Source organism: Lagopus muta, chromosome 2 (genome assembly GCF_023343835.1).
Source record: "Lagopus muta isolate bLagMut1 chromosome 2, bLagMut1 primary, whole genome shotgun sequence".
NCBI lineage: Eukaryota > Metazoa > Chordata > Aves > Galliformes > Phasianidae > Lagopus > Lagopus muta.
The window spans coordinates 78,257,696-78,276,279 of NC_064434.1; the positions used below are offsets into that span (position 1 = coordinate 78,257,696).

The 18,584-nt window shown below is 36.8% G+C and overlaps 2 protein-coding genes across 2 annotated transcripts in view; one reads left to right on the top strand and one right to left on the bottom strand.

Moving 5' to 3' along the window:
• VIT (vitrin) overlaps positions 1-15,714 on the top strand; it is a 57,862-nt gene extending 42,148 nt beyond the window's left edge. Inside the window, exon 19 of the transcript XR_007374837.1 lies at positions 15,705-15,714. The gene's annotated coding sequence lies outside the window, so the exon portion shown is untranslated. The remainder of the gene's footprint in view (positions 1-15,704) is intronic.
• Positions 9,271-18,584, bottom strand: part of STRN (striatin) — a 56,310-nt gene continuing 46,996 nt past the window's right edge. Inside the window, exons 11-18 of the mRNA XM_048934969.1 lie at positions 18,099-18,274; positions 17,030-17,077; positions 16,274-16,395; positions 15,255-15,422; positions 13,493-13,633; positions 11,818-11,925; positions 10,437-10,523; positions 9,271-10,354 (exon numbers count right to left, since the gene is read on the bottom strand). Of these exons, the coding sequence (XP_048790926.1) occupies positions 10,185-10,354; positions 10,437-10,523; positions 11,818-11,925; positions 13,493-13,633; positions 15,255-15,422; positions 16,274-16,395; positions 17,030-17,077; positions 18,099-18,274 (1,020 nt within the window). The 3' untranslated portion in view covers positions 9,271-10,184. The remainder of the gene's footprint in view (positions 10,355-10,436; positions 10,524-11,817; positions 11,926-13,492; positions 13,634-15,254; positions 15,423-16,273; positions 16,396-17,029; positions 17,078-18,098; positions 18,275-18,584) is intronic.

Below are 18,584 nucleotides of genomic sequence, written 5' to 3' on the forward strand. Positions count from 1 at the left end.
CTTATTTGAAACCAGACATCTTTTGGAAGCCGAAAAATAATAAAAACACAGGCTCTATTCTGTTTAGATGTGGGATTGAATAAAAAGAGGGTTTAGATATCCCAGCACTCGATGCTGGGCCACTCAGTATCAGATGCCTGACCATTGCAGTGAGGCCTGCGGCCTGGCTGAGGCATCCAGAAAAGCAGACCTGGAGCCAAATTTCTCACTGGATATACAGTCAAAAAGGAGCTTCTGATCACACTTTCCTTACAACATGAGTATCTGCACTTTTCAGTTATCTCAGCAAAGTTAATAACCCATTTCAGGTTCCTCAGCCGGGTCTTACACGGCTAGGCCAGTGGCACCTCTGCCCATTCCATGCACCCACTCGCTTCTCAGCTGCTGCCACTTTGCTGCTTCAGCAGGCAGCAGCTTTCCCTGCTGAAATTGCTTCTCAATTTGCTCTTCTACAAGCTGGCAGAGCAGCTTCTTTCCTCTCCACACTCTTTCCAGAGCCACTCTTTAGCATAGAAGGATAAAAGTGCAAGAAGCCAGTAAACACTGGTGCTAAACAAGCCGACAGCCAACCAGACAGGACCAAGGCAATCTCAATCTCCTTCACGCATCTACTACCCTGCCTATCAGCTCCTCTCTATCTACATGGCAAGTCAAAGCAAATTATGTATCAGAAATATTACCTAACACCAGACAGTAAGAAAAGCCTTCTGTGCTGTACATACATTAAATTATTTCATGGTTGAACACAATCACCACCTGAACCATTCTTCTAGTTGTTTTGCATTGCCCAGCACCGTCTCCTCGTTACAGAAACAAATTGATCCCATTCCATTTTCTTTTCCATCATCACCTCTCTTTGAGGAAGTCTTGAACAGTAGCAGGCAACCCACATTTGCTAAGTTGCCTCTATATTGAAAACATTGCAAATATACATCTGTGTAAGTGAGTGTCTCAAATTCAAAGTAGTCTTTAGGCCTCCTATGTGGGAGTGTTACTCCTACATTGTTCTTTCTCCTGCTCCTTATCTCATGAATTTTCTCTCCAGAGGCAGAACACTGAGTAAAAGCAATTGTACCATCGTTTCGTAAGACAATTCCAATTACTATTTTCCCGTAAGTAGGGAAGAGGAGTAGTACTAAGTTAGAAAGGTTATTTTACCTATCATGGAGACAGAGGAGATGAGAACTTCACTTAGCCCACCTACAAGCTTAAAAAAAACCCCAACCAACCAGGAGGATGGACCTGCTAATGAGTTTCTTTACTCAGTTCTGTGTAGGTTCCCATACCACCCCCTCAACAGCATTGTTCCGATCGTTTTCCTGTAGAAACGGAGCTACCATCTGTGATGTGTGGTTTGCTCTCCTTAATCCTCTGCTGAAGGGTAGATTCATGCACTTATTTTTATTTTAAACAAATGTTCCACCCAGGAAGTGCATCATGCTTCGCTGTGATTAGGGAAGGCTGATGGAGCAGCTCCTGATCGGCGGCACTGTACACACTTCGCATGTGTGTTCAGCCAGGAAAAAACCAGGGACGGAGCGCCTAAGTGCACGGAAAGATGCAAGGTTCCATCAATGCCAAGAAAACAGTACAGTACAGAACCAAGACATATGGAGAACAGAGAAGTTGAGACACTACTGCAAATGGTAACGCTTGACACAACGCAAAAACATTGACATGAGGTTACATCAGGTCCCTCCAAACTCTTGCCTACTTATGCTAGACTGTGTGCACTTCCTGCTCCTTGTACATACACCAAGAGCACAGATCGTTACAAAAATGCAGAATTACAAACACAAAACAAAATGTTGAAAAATAGTATTTATTAGCACCCAATTTACATAATTATATGGTACAAATGACACTTACTTGCTGCTGCAACATTAAATAAAGCTGCTTTTAAAAACCATTGCTTATTTCTGGAAGTCCATGTGATTTTGCTCAGCACAGAATGCGGGTACAGTATACAGCTATCCCACTTCACTACAGTCATATCAATATAAATACCTGCATGGTTATTTCTATGTGGTCTCATTTTAAATGGCACACTAAAATATGCAGACCTATACAATTTTAATGACAAAATATTTATTTGGACTATTCAAGCAAGTGAATGTAGTTTTAAATATAACCTATCCAAGAACCTTCACAAAGTATGAATTGCAGCGAAAAAGAGAAAATTCAGGGCCGCAATTGAGAAGCTCAAAAATATACTGGCGTATTTCAAAATAATCTCTCTCTGAATTTTCTGTCTTCGCCATTTGAGATATTTATCCAGGATTTTAAAATATTGGTTTTCAGTAAAAGTTAATATGAAGTGTTTGAAGAAGCATTTTTCTTTATAGCAAATATTTAGACTTTTTATAACAAAGGCTTATCAAATCTTTGGAGAATGATGACTTCGACTTTTCTTATTTCCCATAAAAGCCTTTCTGAAATCTTGAAATATATGAAAATTTGGGATCCTGACTCCCAAGTAAACCATTTCCTTTGTGAATTAGGAAGCAGTATCTCTCACTTAAAATAACATTCACCTCTGTACAACAGTAGCATTTAAAGAAGGTAATCTGGTGGTATTCTGACAACGTGGTACTGAACCATAATACAAACTGACAAGCAGACTATTACTCAACAAGTAGGCATTTCTCATTTGGATCCACCACTATGCAAGACACTAGAAGCCCAACACTGTTTCAAAGTAGTCATTCAAAACTGGCGTGCAAAATAATAACCTCAGCGTAATTCTGAAGGGGAATCTTAGTTTCCTGTAGCTGTTTAAGCAAGAGTTCAAACATTAGTCACAGTAGCCTTTTCCTATTAACTATCTGTCATGGAAGTGACCCAAAACAGAAGAGGACCACATGTAAATATTGACATGTAAGTGGTTATCACCTGTGGTATCTTCTCTGAAAGAACTGTCAGGTACCTCTAAATTCAACAGTTTTTCCTAGGGAGGGGAAAGGGTATAGATGAATATGGATGAATATAAACAACAATCCAAATCATGACCATGCTGAAAAACCAATCAGTTTTAATTACTTCAATCTCATGAATATAAGTTCCATAAGACAAGGAAATTCATCTAGATTTTTTTTTTAACCTGACAGTTTCTCTTAAAAGAAACCAATTGAAGATATTTAGAGGAAATACAACGCAGGTTGATCTGCTGACAAATGTCAACAAAAAATCTTACAGCAACAATAGTCTTCTTATCACAGATTTCTATAAGATTTTCAGATGCGTGATTCAAGGAAGTTACAGCACAAGTCTGAATTTCAGTCTGACTGGTCTATAATGGGCTGTACAAAAAATTATGAGCAATCATCCTCATTTTGCATTTCCAGAACAAGTGGTAACACATACGAAACAGTTTTCAAAACCTGTGCATGCTTGTAAATGCATGATTGCAAGGAAACAGTTCTAGGAGCCACACATCTGAAAACAAGCAACATTCAACAAGCACTATCTTAATGAGAGGAAGAATAAAAAAATAAATTCTCAATGGAAAAATATTAGCTTGAAGTCCATTGCATTTCCCTTACACAATGTTTTTGGCTGCTTTTTTAAAATAATCCAAAATTATGAAAATATTTGGCTTGGAGATAAGTCATCCCTTTTCTTACAGAAGAATACAAATGCAGCTTCGTAAATCTTTTCTCGGCTTTCCAGTCTAATACTCCAGTCTGAGGACCAAGGGTTTCTCTGAAGTAGGAGGGAGTACCTTTGAGGCCTGCAAGGGCTCGAGGACCTTGCCAGCACAAGGCTTTGAGCAGCTTCAAAAGCATACACATAAGCATTGTTTAAAATGAGGTGCGATCTCCCAGGATCACAGCGTGGCTTGGTAGCACAAACTGTGCCAAATTAGTTGGACACACAATACGATGACTCAGAGACAATCAAGAACAAAGATAGGCTAAAGCATGAGTATTATTAAATACCTCTTTAGTTCAGCTATACTTCACATTTTATCATCCAGCATCAAACCTCCCTTTAGAATGACCCAGTTCAGACCCATAAACTCTACTGTGGAACTGGAATGACTACAGAGTCATCATCACTCTGGAATGATTTTGTAGTTGTTTTTGAGAATCTGAATTCCTTGAATGATGTAGTACTTCCTCAGTTTTCACAACAGATCAAAGGGTAGAGAAACCATGTCAGAAGGCAGGATCAGAGAACTCAGTAGACTTACATGAACTGGGACCAAGGAAGTATAGAACAGCCTGTTGGTGACGGGAGGAGCAATTCTGAAGCTGAAACCGCAATACTCTTCAAAAAACATTCTAGATCAAATGCTTTCATGAAATTTATCCCGCGATAAAAATCCACTGTAGCTATGTATATATGTAGCTATGACTCCAAGAAAAAATACATTTAAGTGGAAAGATAAAAGTGAAATTTCAAAAAGACTGATAACCTTCACAACAGGTACATACGTTAGTACAGGCACAGTTGTAATTTTGAAGGTCTCATTGCCAAGACCTTCCCTTCCTGGATTAGCCTCATCAATTGCATCCTGAGCATTTGTCTGTACAAAGGCTATTTACATAAAGGTCACTCTTGCACCCTCCTCACTCCCCAGATGTTTCTTCATTCACTCTGTTGTACTTAAGTCTATCCCTTAAAATGTGAGGTTTTTCATGATTGCATCGCCTACCGCTTTGTTTCCTGTCAGATTCATTGCTACTCAGCAGAAACACTGCAGAGGGTTTGCCTAACAGTTCACAGGCCATTAGTTTCAGTAACAGTGTGCTCCTCTAAAGTGATGAAATAGTCAAGACTGTTCACCTATTGCAACCTCTGCAATTAAATATGTTATCAGATTTGAATAAAACATTTTCAATTATTACATGTCCTTCATGGAAAAAGAGAGCTTTAGGTTTCCAGAAAAATTGTTGCTTCCTCTCTGTGCTCAACTGAACTTATCATTATGATGCTAACCAGCAGCAGGTGCCCCCCCCACATCAAACATTTTATACAAAACAGTTTACCATATGTGAATATTTTACTATCATTTCTGATACCTTCATTTTTAACAGTGTAGGCCAAAACAGTTTCCACCACAGCCACAATTTTTAGAGTGCTATAAATGCTGTATTACAAGCAGCATCACATTTTCACAGTTATTTCCATGAATTTCACCTTGTCCACAAGAAAGCTGAAAGATAGTGTGCCAACTGAGTTTCAATTTAACTGAAACCACTGGTCCCATTCACTTACAGGAGAAATTAAAGTTTAAAAAAGACACAACAATATTTAGCAACACAAGCAATTGTTTGGGGCAGCTTGTCTAAAGCAACAGTTTCTCCACCTCTGACACAATTATTCCACAGTTTGGAATCTGAACATATACTACATTTTGTCCTTCACACAACCGGCAGCCAATGGGTGTGTGAATGAATAAATCTGAGGAGTCATCACAGGAAAGCTTCACTAAGATTGCTGCTCCACCCCTTAGCAGAGTTCCCTCTGTTATCATCAGGTTGAATTCTACACTGCTTCCCAGCCTAGTTATCCTGAGTTGACACCTACAGGGAGGGCACATTGGTTTTGGCATTTAAACCGTTTCAACCTTCAGAGTTCAGCCAACATCCTCCCTCACTGTTCAGCATAGTGACCACTGTAGATCTTCAAAGCAAAAATATGAGTAATCTCATTTGCAGGAGCCATTCATGTTAGATTGCAAGCTTGATGCTTCAGCAAAGAAGACTCCAAGAAGAACGCTCTCTATCAGTCCTGTACAGGCACAGGAACAAACACAATAACTGCACTTTCCTCCACAACTCAGCCTATTTTACAAGGTTTCACTGGAGAACATTCTTATTGAACATTTTACACCGAGAGCTCCCCAGAACAGTCTGCAAACTGTCCAAACTACAGTCTGCAAATGGTTCCAAACATGCATCTTGAGAGGCATTCCAAACACTGAGATGGTTCTAACTGCTTCTTAACTTCATGTTTCTTGTGTGATGGACTAACGCTGATAAGTGATGCATGAGCTTATGGAAATCACTGCTCCCAAAAATGACACTGATAAAACATGAGGAACAGGGAGAGGGAAAGGGGACACATTTGAGATTAAACAGGTGTACCTCGAAAGGCAGTGTAACTAAGTCCTTTATCTGTCACATAATTTCTCAAAAGGATGCATTTCTGATTACTGATGACAAAGCTGTATGGTAACTACATTTCCTCAAACATATTATGTATGGGACTGCTTTACATAACACCATTTGAGAACATACAGATAGAAAACAATCAACAGTATGTGACATGTCATTATCTTAAGACTTCTTGCTAAAGTCTTTTAAGTAACAAAATCTTTTATTTGATATGTCAAAACACTTTCTTCTGAGGCACAAACACACACACAAAAAAAAGGCAAACAGATTTTTCGGGAGAGAAGGAAACATTTTCCACAACAAAATTATATCTAGAGCTTCCTCCAGGCTATTCTAAATCATTTTGTGCAAGTGTTTTGGCAACTGAATCAAATATAATTAAAGTGAAAGTATACAGCAATGAAATAAATTAGAAAGAAAAGTGAGAGTATTTAAACCTAGCAGACTCATTTTAAATGTATGAAAGAATTGCAGATTCTCCCATTAAATTAGTTAGAAAAACCAAAATCAGTAGCACAGGCTAACATACACAAAAAATTCTACAAGTTAACCATTAAAAAACGTGTCATGTCAATTAAATACATGAAAAAGGACAACGGTAAAAGGCAATATACAGTGTCACACAAAAATGTCGCTATTTGTTGGTTTGTTTTGCTTTTTTTTTTCTCCAGGAACAACCATTAAGTTCCATTTTGTTTGCATCTTCAGATGGATTTATCACATTCGTAAAAATTACCAATTATACTGAACCAGAAAGAATTGCATTCTAAAGTGAGAAAAAAAAGAAAAAGAGTTCTCTCTGAGATCAGAAGTTCAAAGCATATAAAAATAAGTTATGAATTAAGCATCTAGCTGCAAAAGAATTTTAAGTACATACTGAAAGTGAAGGAGAAACTTGAGAAGCAGCAATGCTGAGTTAAAGAAAACAATGGTCAGAAATGAGATCTGGGTATAGAGATACTAGCTAGACCAAAACATTTGGACTTCCTACACAAAAGTATCATGTAGAGAGGAAAAAAACCAAAACCCTCCACATTTAACAGATCCCCTTCAGACTAAGTCTGACAAAGCACTGTAAGTGGAAAGGCATTGTGGGCACCAGGATACGGAGGCATGAACTAAAAAAGCTGAAAACAAGAAAAAGTTGTGTAAAAAGAGCAGATTGAAAAACAGCCTAGAGAAAGGGGAAAGGAAATATGCAGCTAGAGCTAGTGCATACACTAAGGTTCCAAATTACAGAGGTGATGAGGAATATTTAAAATGGCACAAAATATGACTTGAAATACCAGCATGAAGTTACAAAAAAGAACCACTAAACGTCAAATAAATCCTCCTGCCAGTGAGAAGCAATCATCGAAACAATCTTCCGAAAGAAAATTAATCACTTAGAACACATACAGGACCTCACTGGCCAAGACGATATTAAAATGCACAAGTCAACAATCCTGCTTGAGTGAACAGATGGACTGGGTAACCTAAATAAATTTTTCATCCCTAACTCCTATGATGACGTTCAGAAGATCTGACAGGCTCATGCACAATACCCTGCAGTCCTACAAGTATGTGAACAAGTACAGTAAAAAGACATTGACATCAATTATGAAGACCAGCACAAAAATATATATCCACAACCTCTTTGTAAGGCTACATTTGTTTTGTTTTGTTTTTTTAAAGGCACCTCATCCTCTAGCTATTGCCAGCTTTAAAAAAAGTCACTTCTCAGTTTGAGCAAAAGCTCGATAGTGAGAAGGAAACATCTTTCAATTCACATTTGAACAGCCACTTCTTACATTCCAATTGTAATCAGAATGACAGTCTTTAAAAACGAGCATGCTGGCCTATTCGTTTTATGTACAGCAATTTAAACAACTTTAACTACATACTGTATTGTGTAAGCAAAAGCACAACATTCATTTCATACTCACACCATTATCCTTTGTATACACAAACTCAAGAGAACTCTTAATACTAAAACATTAAAATGCACCCATAGAGTCTTCCCTTACTAGACATATTTAATACATGTTTACAATATATATACACATATGTAATATACATAGCTTTTAGAATTTTTCAAATAAATCTTTGTAATTTCCTCTCCAAAAAGAAATAAAATAATGACACTGAAAGAATATGAGTCAAGTACACAGAACTCTCACTAAGTTGAATGCTCAGTTTTGCAGACAAGTTTTCCCTCTTCTTATCATAATCAAAACATTTTTAAAAACTAAATCTGAATCGTTATCGTAATCATCTGTTTCATGGTAAAAGTTCTAACCTTACCTATGAAAATATATTGCATATCAGTATCATGAAGTGACATATCTGAATATTCTGAGCAAAAAAAGGTATTCCAGGATACTTTAGCAGTAAATATAATGTGTTGCAGGCTCAAAAAGCACAAGTCAACCTTTTATTCTAAATAATACAGTTAATCTAAACTCTGAGTTCAGCATCAATAGTGGTCCCGTCTCTAAATATCACATGAACAACATGGTCAAATCCTATGTTGATATCTTTCAATGATTCCTTCTTAAAAAGTGTCAGCGTAAAGGTTAAGATGATCAGTTTCCAGTCTTAGCCTCAGGCTGGTCTTTGAAAGGATTGCCTATGTTGGGTTCTTTCCTACTCACATCAGCACCAGAAATAATCTAATAATAGGCAGAATAAATTCTGCCTTCCATTCCAATTTGAGGAAAACACCAACTCCAGACTGAAGAGCAGTAAGTGCTTTCATGGTGACACGTAACAAGAATCCACTCACTTTCATTATAGGGAGGGACAAAAGGGAAGGGATAAATTGCCAAATATTTTGGATTAAAAGTTACTTGTCACTTGAATCAACAGAGAAGTTCTGAATACTGAGACAAAACACATCTGTTGAGCAATTTTAAAAAAGCATTCGTTCTTCAGGTAACCTAATTAATGGCACAATATGCCCAGTGAAGCACACGTGGAAAAGTTCCACAAATGCTGTAGTCTGGAAATGCCTCTACAAGTAGCAGAAACTTTCATACAGATCGACCTTTGTGCAGGCACCTGTGATGCTAGTAGGACTCATACAAAGCATAGGTTTAATCTTCAAAAGAAATTGAGTATTTCATGGTTACACAATGCCCAGAACGATACCCTTTTTTTAGCAGGAACAAAAAGAGGAGGATGAACATATGATAATTACACTGTAAGAGTTTCTTTGGGAAATCTTATAATTTCTTGTGCCAGATCTCCAAGAAAAACAGTATTATAAATCTGAATAAGTTAATCTGCTACTGAAGTATGTACAGACTGCTTCAGTCTGCTGTTAAGTGAGACTAGACTAAAGGCTAGGCTTCTAACCACATGCTAATGCAATTTAAAAAATTATACAATTTTTTTTTGCAAACTAAATATTTGCCATATAACACCAAATATTTAACAAAACTTTACTGTATTTCAATTTATGTTAGTAATTTGCTTTTCTTTATCCACATTTATCTTAGGCTAGCAGCCAGGTGGCTGAGATTAAGTATCAGCTACTGCTCTCTGAATGTGATCTACTCGTTAATACCGAAGAGATTAAGGGATGACAAAGTGCCTCTCACATGACACAATAACAAGCATCTGAACTGACACTTTTTCCAGGTGATTTAATCTTAAGTACATCAAGATTCCTCAATAAGAAGCATCCCAGAAAATTTCCCTCTTTTCCCTCTCTCCCTGAAGCAATTAGACCCCTTCTTTCCAGTACTCCATCTTAATAATAGAGAACACATAGACCTAATTTCACCCAAGGCCTGCCTGGACGAAAATTCACATCCTCTGAAATAAAATTGCCCTTTTTTTTTTTCTTTTTTTCTTTTTTTTTCCTTTTTTGAAAGTAGTTGAAACTGAGAGTTTCCAAGCTCTCAGCACCAGCTGAGCTCACAGAAACCAGAACCAAGTTCAATTTAGAAAACAGCACCCTGCAAAAACTAAACACTTACAAACATTCTCTGATTGGGCAGGAGACTCACGCCCTTCTCTTCTCTTTTGTGCAGCTGGTTAAATATATACAAAGCTAAAGTTGGAAAGGGACACACTCTGTCATACAAACACTTTTGCCAGGGCATCTGCTCCTGCACTGGCAATATAACATTTGGATGGGTGGAATGCCACATCATGAATGGACTCATCAAATTTTTTGCGATGAGCAGTGAACTCTTGGATGCAGGTCTTGCTTTCAAGATTCCATAAGCGAATTGAACAGTCATGACCTAAAGAAAGGAGAAATGGTTTCTTTATAATTCACGCTTGCTACCACTATGAGAAAAGGAAAATGAAATTTAATGTACTTACTGCCAGACATCAAGTACAAGCCATTAGGATCGACAGCTAAACTTGTAACTGCATCTAAGTGAGCTACCATGGAGTGGATCAGTTTCCCTTTGAAAGAAAATAATTCAAGTTACTTTCTGTAATTCACTGTAAACTGTGTTCACTTTTTAAACCTCACCACAGCCCATTCAATAAGTATATTATCTTGTCCCATGATTGAATCAGCAAAAATTGTAGGAAACCCCACTCTTTTAATTTTTACATGCTCAGTAATGCTGCAGAACCAATACCATCAACTTTGTTCCTTCGCTTTTTGTGTGCAAATCCATCCTGGTGCTGCAATCACTGTGCACATTAAATATCTATCCTCTAAGGGACTTAAGTGAGTTGAGCAGTAAGACCTTGACTGAGAAGGAGGACATGGGCTGACTACTCTGATAAGCAATGAATCTAATTAAATAAGAATACAGAATGATTTTAATCAACTCAGAGAGAAGTGATGTTCTAGAACAGCTTATTAATATTAATGATTTGGTATGAAATATACAAAATCATGGCTCAGATGTATTTTTTTGGTTGCAGAAAATAATAAAGAAAAAACTGAAAAGCTCAGTGTTTCCTCTACGATACATTATGGCATTATGTCATCAAACAAATAATCAATTTTCAGTTTTCATCTCAGTTTCCATTGGGTGCTTTTTATTTAACACGTGTGAAGAACAGCTAGCATAAAATCAACTAGAATGTCGAAAGATCTCAGTTTAACTTTTAGGTCTGCGTGATCTGGAAGCAGAGAAGTCACAAGCTGAAGAAAATCAACATTTACAATCAGAATGACAGTTCAATGCTACCACTCCTAGAAAAATTTCCTTTATGTAATTTATAATTATACAGCTTAGTGCAACTCTCACTACAGATTTGAAAAAGTATTCTAATGGTCTACTGTTTCTGCAGAAAAGAGAGATGGAGAAATAGAGTGTATTAAACTGAGAATTATGCCCTGCAAGGAAACTGCTGCCTCCAAATCATTAAGTGGAAGTCTTAGAAGCAGTAAAGTGCCTAGGCTCCCTGCCCTCATATCAGAGCTCTCGACAAGCACTATGAACATAAGGACATGAAAATTAAGAATTTGCCTTATTGATAACCACTAAGTTTAAAGCATTTTAATAGAACTAACAGAGTGAGTGATGAAGGTTCCTTATCATTATCCCAATAAACTTTTAATGAGACTGGCAATCTGGGGGCTCAGGCAGTGAAAAAAAGATTTTTGTTTCAGAGGACATCCAGTTCTTAACATTCTTCAGTATTTGTGTGCATAACATTGATCATAATTCTGCTTGTATTTTATGTCATACAGCTAAATACTATGACTAGGTCCTGCTGAAAAGATACAGATGCATACCTGTATTGTTGTCATAGAATTTGATGTGCCTGTCTTCATGAGCAGTGATACTAATTGGAAGAGTCGGATGGCTGATGACTCTGTTTATCTGACAGGAAGTACTGACCGCTGGGGAAAACAAAACAAAACATATTGACGCGTGTAAATTGCTAAGGTCTTTGAAAAACTGCTATTAAAAAATGCATATGTAATCAATTTTATCTGCAATGTAATTTTTGGTAAGAATAAGTATTCAAAAACTAAGTGAAAATACTATTTTTGCATTTCCTCACCTCCACACTGCTCCTCCTTGTCAAGTCAAATTTTCATTGTAACATACAGGCAGACAAGAAAGTTAACATCGTAGTAAGAATGTTTAAAAGTAAAGAGGATTCCTCACCACCACAGAACAAAAGGCACGTACTATCACTAGACACTAGGCTATTCATATGACAGGCACATTCTCAGCATTCAAGAATCCTGAAATATCACTATTTTATATTTATATAAATATACATGCACATGTGCAGGAAGTAGAAAATTACAGAAGAGATATTTTGGTGGATTATTTTTTTTTAAATAGAAACCTAGACATTGACTTGCCAAGCACAGTGAGACTTAAGGAGTCCCTAAGCGGTGATGGTAGGCCATTTCAGATCACTCATCTACTATTGCCTAGTTCTTGTATTATTTATTTAATACAGCTAACTTTTAGAGCACAGTTACGTAAGTAAAAATACTAAACAGAGACTACTAGATGTCGGTGAGCTTCTTTTTTTTTTTTTTTTTTTTTTTTTTTCTCAAAAAGAAGAATATTTTTGTACCGTTGTTTTTTTGGTTTTTTTTTTTTTTTTTACTATAGTGAGGAGAATCCTGCACAATCAAGTAATAATACGAAGAAAGAAGGCGGGATTTTCTGTTCACTCTTATAAAATGTCAAATTTGTTAAACTTCATGAAAAGAGACGAGCAAAACTGATAAGAAGGGCATGCTCCCTTTTAAAAGTATAATCATACAGTAGCATTCACTAGCATAAAAGTTTCAGCTGAAAAAAGAAATAAAAATCAAAGTTTTAAAAAAAGACTGAACATTTTTGTAGTTCTCAGGTTACCATTTTGACCCAAACATGAATCCTCGTGCTTTAGCTGCTTCTGGCCCCTCTCCTAGAGATGGGAACACTGCCATGATCCAAAGCATTATGAAGGAGCTTGTGAGCTCTGCTCATCTTCAGTGAAAACTTCAAACAAAGCCTAATTGAAAATGAGCCAATACTGCTTATGAAAAACATAGAACTTGTCCTATACATTCACAGATTTTTCATGAATTCCACTTGAGATTTGTCTGATACTATCTATGACTTGCAATTTTGGATTAAAGAGAAAATGGAAAATCCTGATTAAAAAAATCTCAGGAAATTTTGTTCTTTTCCTTCTGCCACTGTTCCTTGAAGAATAAGTTACAGTATCTGCAGTTCTTCTACCTTTTTTCAAAGCTATGTTTGCTCTTCTACTAAAAAGCTTCTTGCTTTAATATAGTAATAACAACTTACTCCTACACCTTAAAACACAATGTTTAACATAATACATGATGCAAGTTACTAAGATACACCATTTGCCTAATTGCTTGGAAACACTGAAAAGACTATTAACGGCATTTGAACTCAATCTAGCAATTTTTTTCTGTTTTGAATACATACCATTATCTACTCCAGACTCCAGGGTAAGAATCCGTTGCCGTGTCTCCATGTTAAAAATGCTAGTGTGTCCAGTGTTAAATGATGCTACCATGAGGCTTGGGTCACTGCTCACAAGATCTACTGAGGAAGGGATTCCCATTTCTAGAAAACAATGCAGAGAACATTTTCATAAGCAGCAGATTGTGTTAAAAAAAAAATAGAAAAAGAACACCAAGCATTTTCATATTTAAAGTCTTATGATTATGAAATGTTACATTTTAAAAACTACATTATGACAATCCAAATAGATGGTCTGGAGTGATCACTACTTTAAACCTGCTTTTCTGGTATGTATTTCAACATTCTTTATTGAGATGCTCTATCTGGAATTGAGGTTGGACAGAAATCTAATTTGAAATGTGCTGGAAAGTAAGAACCTCATGTGTTCCACCTGTCCTGCCCCTTTTCTTCCTTTAAATGCAAGAAAAAATTTCAGCCAAACCTTCAGTGAAGGGACATAAAATCAAAACAGGAAAATCATTTACATGACAGATGATTTTAAGCTGCTATTAAACTGGACAACTTCAGAGCTTAAAAAAACCCCAAAGCTTTCCAAATGTAAATTTTACATGCTGAAACTATCAGCATGGAAAGTTACGTAAGTACATTAAAAACCTCACATTACATAACTTTTTCCATCCTGCCCATTACATATCAGATGACTTTACACAGTGGCTATCTGAACACTACAGGACAGAAAGCCAGATCAGCAGAGGCTGAGTATGAGAAACATCCCTTAAAATTTCTGTCCTCAAATGTACTTTTCCCTACCATCTAAATAAAAGAACAACACCATTTTCAACAGATGTCAGAAGCAGGAGGAGGAAGAGGTAAAATCACAGAATGGTTTGGGTTGAGAGGGACTTTAAAGACCATCCAGTTCCAATCCCTCTCCAAGGGGCAGGGACACCTTCTAATAGATCAAGTCGTCCAGGGCCCCAGCCAGCCCGGCCTTGAACACTTTCAGGGATGGGACATCCATAGCTTCTCTATGAGAAGCCTCACAGAGAAGCCTCACCGCTCCCACAGTTAATAATTTCTTTCTGATGCCTAACCTATATCTATACTCTTTGTCCCAGCTCTACACTTCCTGACAAACAGATCCTCTCTCCAGCTTTCCTGTAGGCCCCCTTTAGGAAATGGCTGCTATAAGGACTCCCCCCAAAGCCCTCTCTTCTTCAGGCTGAATAACCCTGACTATTTCAGCCTGCCTTCCTAGAAAAGTTGCTCCACAGCCCTATGATCATTCTTGTAGATGATCCAACAGATCCATGTCCTTCTCAATGCTGGGGGCCACAGAGCTGAATGCAGAACTGTGAGTGGAATCTCACAAGAGCAGAGCGGAGAGGGACAATCACCTCCCCCATCCTGCTGGTCCTCTTTTGATGCAGCCCAGGATACAGTTGGCCTTCTGGGTAGCCAGGTGAAGCACCCTGCACTTGGCCTTGTTGAACTTCATGAAGTTCATACAGGCCTTCCTCTCAAGTCTGTCCAGGTCTCTCCAAATGCATCCCAATAACCTGCAACACTTAGTTTTCAGATATGTGTGACTGTCCCCCTGTGTGTAGGTATCAATATTGGCTGGTGTCAGAATCCAAAATTCACTGCTCTTCTAAGCAATCATAACAGTATAAACCCAGTAAACAAACAAGGAAGATATCTACTCAGTAGCCAAGATTATGGTGGTCTGAACAGTTATGCTAATGAACTTAAAATCCCGTACCTTGATTATCATTAAATACATTGAGAGCTGGAGCAACTTCTGTAGCTTTCCACAAACGTACAGTGCCGTCTGCAGAACAGGACAGCAAACGCTGGTGTGTGCCACTGTAAACCAGACCCCACACTGCATCAGTATGGCCTACAAAAGCACCTCTTAGAACAGAAGGATCTGTGAACAAAAGACAAACAAACCACATTTCAAAACAAAAACTGAATTAAGTGAATAGTTTTATCTTGCTCTGTGCTTATGGAGTAGCCTTAACAAGCTAGTCCGTAAAAAAAAACAAAACAAAAACAGCCAAGCTGGTCTTATCAGTGTAACAGTGTAAATTATTCTATTATTCTTTAATTTCATCAGCACAAGTGGCATTCAGTTTCCCAGTTTATAATTAATTCCCAGTTTGTAAAAAATCTTAATAACAAAGTTTCAGCAGAAGAAATGGTATTAAAGATAATAAAACAGATTTTGATTTTAAAATAAAACTCACTCTCAAAGAGCTACTAATGGTATATGTCAGTCTTTTTTCCATAAGACAGCCTTGAAGCCAATTGTATCTGATGCTATGAGATGTGAAGAACATTTTAAAACAGACACAAGGCTGAGGCCTGTTTATAGCTCATAAACATTACTGAAATATGCAATTTTATCAGTATGAATATAATATTAACAGCTTTGGTCTCAGACTCTACAACCTCTTTATCTCAACAGCACAGATTTGTCAAAGAATGTTTATATATACATTTCCTGTCCTTGTTAGTATCAGGTTTAGTCCTGTACTTTTTCAACCTAGCTGTTTGCCAGAACTGTAATGAGATCAAGGCTCTTTTTAAGAAGTTGAAAAATTCCATCTTCACATCAATCAACATCAATATTAAAACAAAAATTTATTTTAACTGGAGCAAATGTTCAATCTTCTCTTAATTTTTCCAAGAAATACTACCTACAAATTATACTATTTTAGCTACATAACATTAATGTCACTAAATGTGTCCTTTTGTTGGTATCTGACAACTATGTACCGTAAGAGTCGTAGGGGTCGATGTTTGGATTTGTTGTATTCCAGCCATGGATGAGGCCATCAGTTCCCCCACTGTAACACTGCTCACCATTACTGCTCATCACCACACAAAGCACTGGTCCACTGGAAAAACCACATTCCCAAAAGTTAACTATTAACATTTTCATTAAATGATAAATACTGTCAAATGATTCTTCAAATTTTCCTGTTAAATACAATTGCATTGGCTGCAATGAAAATTCTGCATTCTCAGATCATAGGCTACATTACTTCCTAAATAGTATCTCAGCAATATTTGGTAATTTAACTACAGTCAGAACAATTTAGACATTTCACATTTTGAAGATGATAAGTTTTATTATTTTCATTTTTATCTCATTTTTTCATTTTTTCCCCTCTTTAAAAATCGAAAATTTTTCCACGAAAACCTGTCATGGTTCTATGATTCAGTAGATTTTAATTCATTGGACGTAGCTTCATTCTACATATACACATATCTGGCAAAAAGGCAAGAGCTGTAACGAATGGAATACCTAGTTGAATGTAAACTGCATAATTTGTAGTTTAAAAATGGCAGTGTACCCAGCGCCAGACAAAAACAGATGAAAATAAGTAGGTATTTTAACTAAAATGGGAATAAAAGCACTGCATGGAGCCATTAGTTGACACAGCGCTTTAAAATTGCTTTAAAAATTTTTGTGTCTGTTTAAAGATCTTGTATTTCTCAAATAAGACAGCGTTCTTATCAAATACTCACCTGTGTGCTCTGAAGGTATATATTGGCTCTACATCAAGAGAAGCACTCCTAAATGAAGTACAAGGAAATGTTAACACACATATGACCTTACATTATGCTTTACAAAAATGTGCCAGAATTAATAAGTTCTTAAAAATCACCGCTACCACTTTTGAAATCTCTGCTACAAAAAATCATGTCAAAATAAGAAGTTGTATATCTAGTAATTCTTTCCATTCTTTCAAAATACGATAGGATTTTCCCTTGCTTGTCTGATTTATAGACCTTCAAAGTGAGAAAGCTCAGGAAGTCTCACACACCAATCAAAGCAGAAGGTACATCAGTGGTTTGAAAGGAGTAGAGCGCTATCAGTATCAGATGGAATATTTCCTTGTTTCAAATCCCCACCCAAGGAAGAGAGCTTGTAACACCTTGCTTTTATACCAAAGCTCTAACAGTTGCAAATCACTTAAACTGCTGCTCAGGACTTCACAAGTCAGGTGTTGGGGTTTTATTTGCTTTTCTTTTTTTTTTTTTTTTTTTTTTTTTAAATACAGACTTCAGGACTACCACAGGCATTGTCCAGACTTCATGAAAGGCATGATGCACACCCTTCACTATGTTAACCTTATTACAAATTTATTCGTTTCCTCACGTCCCTTGCAATATGAAGAAAACACTGTACACATAAGCCTAGCAACATTGCTGTCCATGTTTAATTTTGAACATATACATACATGCACATGAGTATACATTTACTTTTTACATATATGCATGTATGTTTATGTATTTATATACAGATTCAAGCACACTAGGAGGTTGCAGACAAACATTTTTACTAATAAATTAGTTTCCCATTTTAGTCTACGCACAAAATACGTACATTCAAAAAAAGAGAACAGTTTTTATTTTTGCATGCATAGATTTCTTCTCATACGCTTTAAAAGTCTCCATAATTCTCTAAGAGTTTCTTTTTGTACTTAGGGGACAATTCCCATCGACTCCCAAGGACTACCAGATGAAGCCGTATCTACAATTTTATTTAGATAAATAAAATGCTTTAAAGAAGTAAAGCAAAAAAAGATCTTACTTTTTTGCCGGGGCTGTTTTTTGTAAATTCCACATTTTTAATGTATGGTCCTCTGAAGCTGTTATTAGCACAGGCTCAACTGGGTGAAAAGCTAAACCTCTTATTCCGTCAAAGTGGCTTCTTAATGTGAATTTGGGGTTCCAAGTCTTTCTCAGTGCATCTGTATTGTTTCCTATCTAAAATAATAATCAAAAAGAGACATTTGTAATTAGTCTGGAAAATACAAGGAAAGGATATCAGAGCTTTAGTTTGCCATTTTCAGAAGATGTCAAATTAACTATTTTTCATAATAACCTGTTCTCAAGTAACAATCCACTTAAAGCTCATCAGACTACTCAAAACGAGTATGAAGATAGAGATACTCTGCAAAGGCAACAAGTCTAACTCTGCAGCAATGCATTCTGTGCAAATCTGAAGTCCACATGTCTACTAGGCTGCACAATTTAAAAGCACCTTTCTGATTAATACTGCTATAAACTTTGGTAT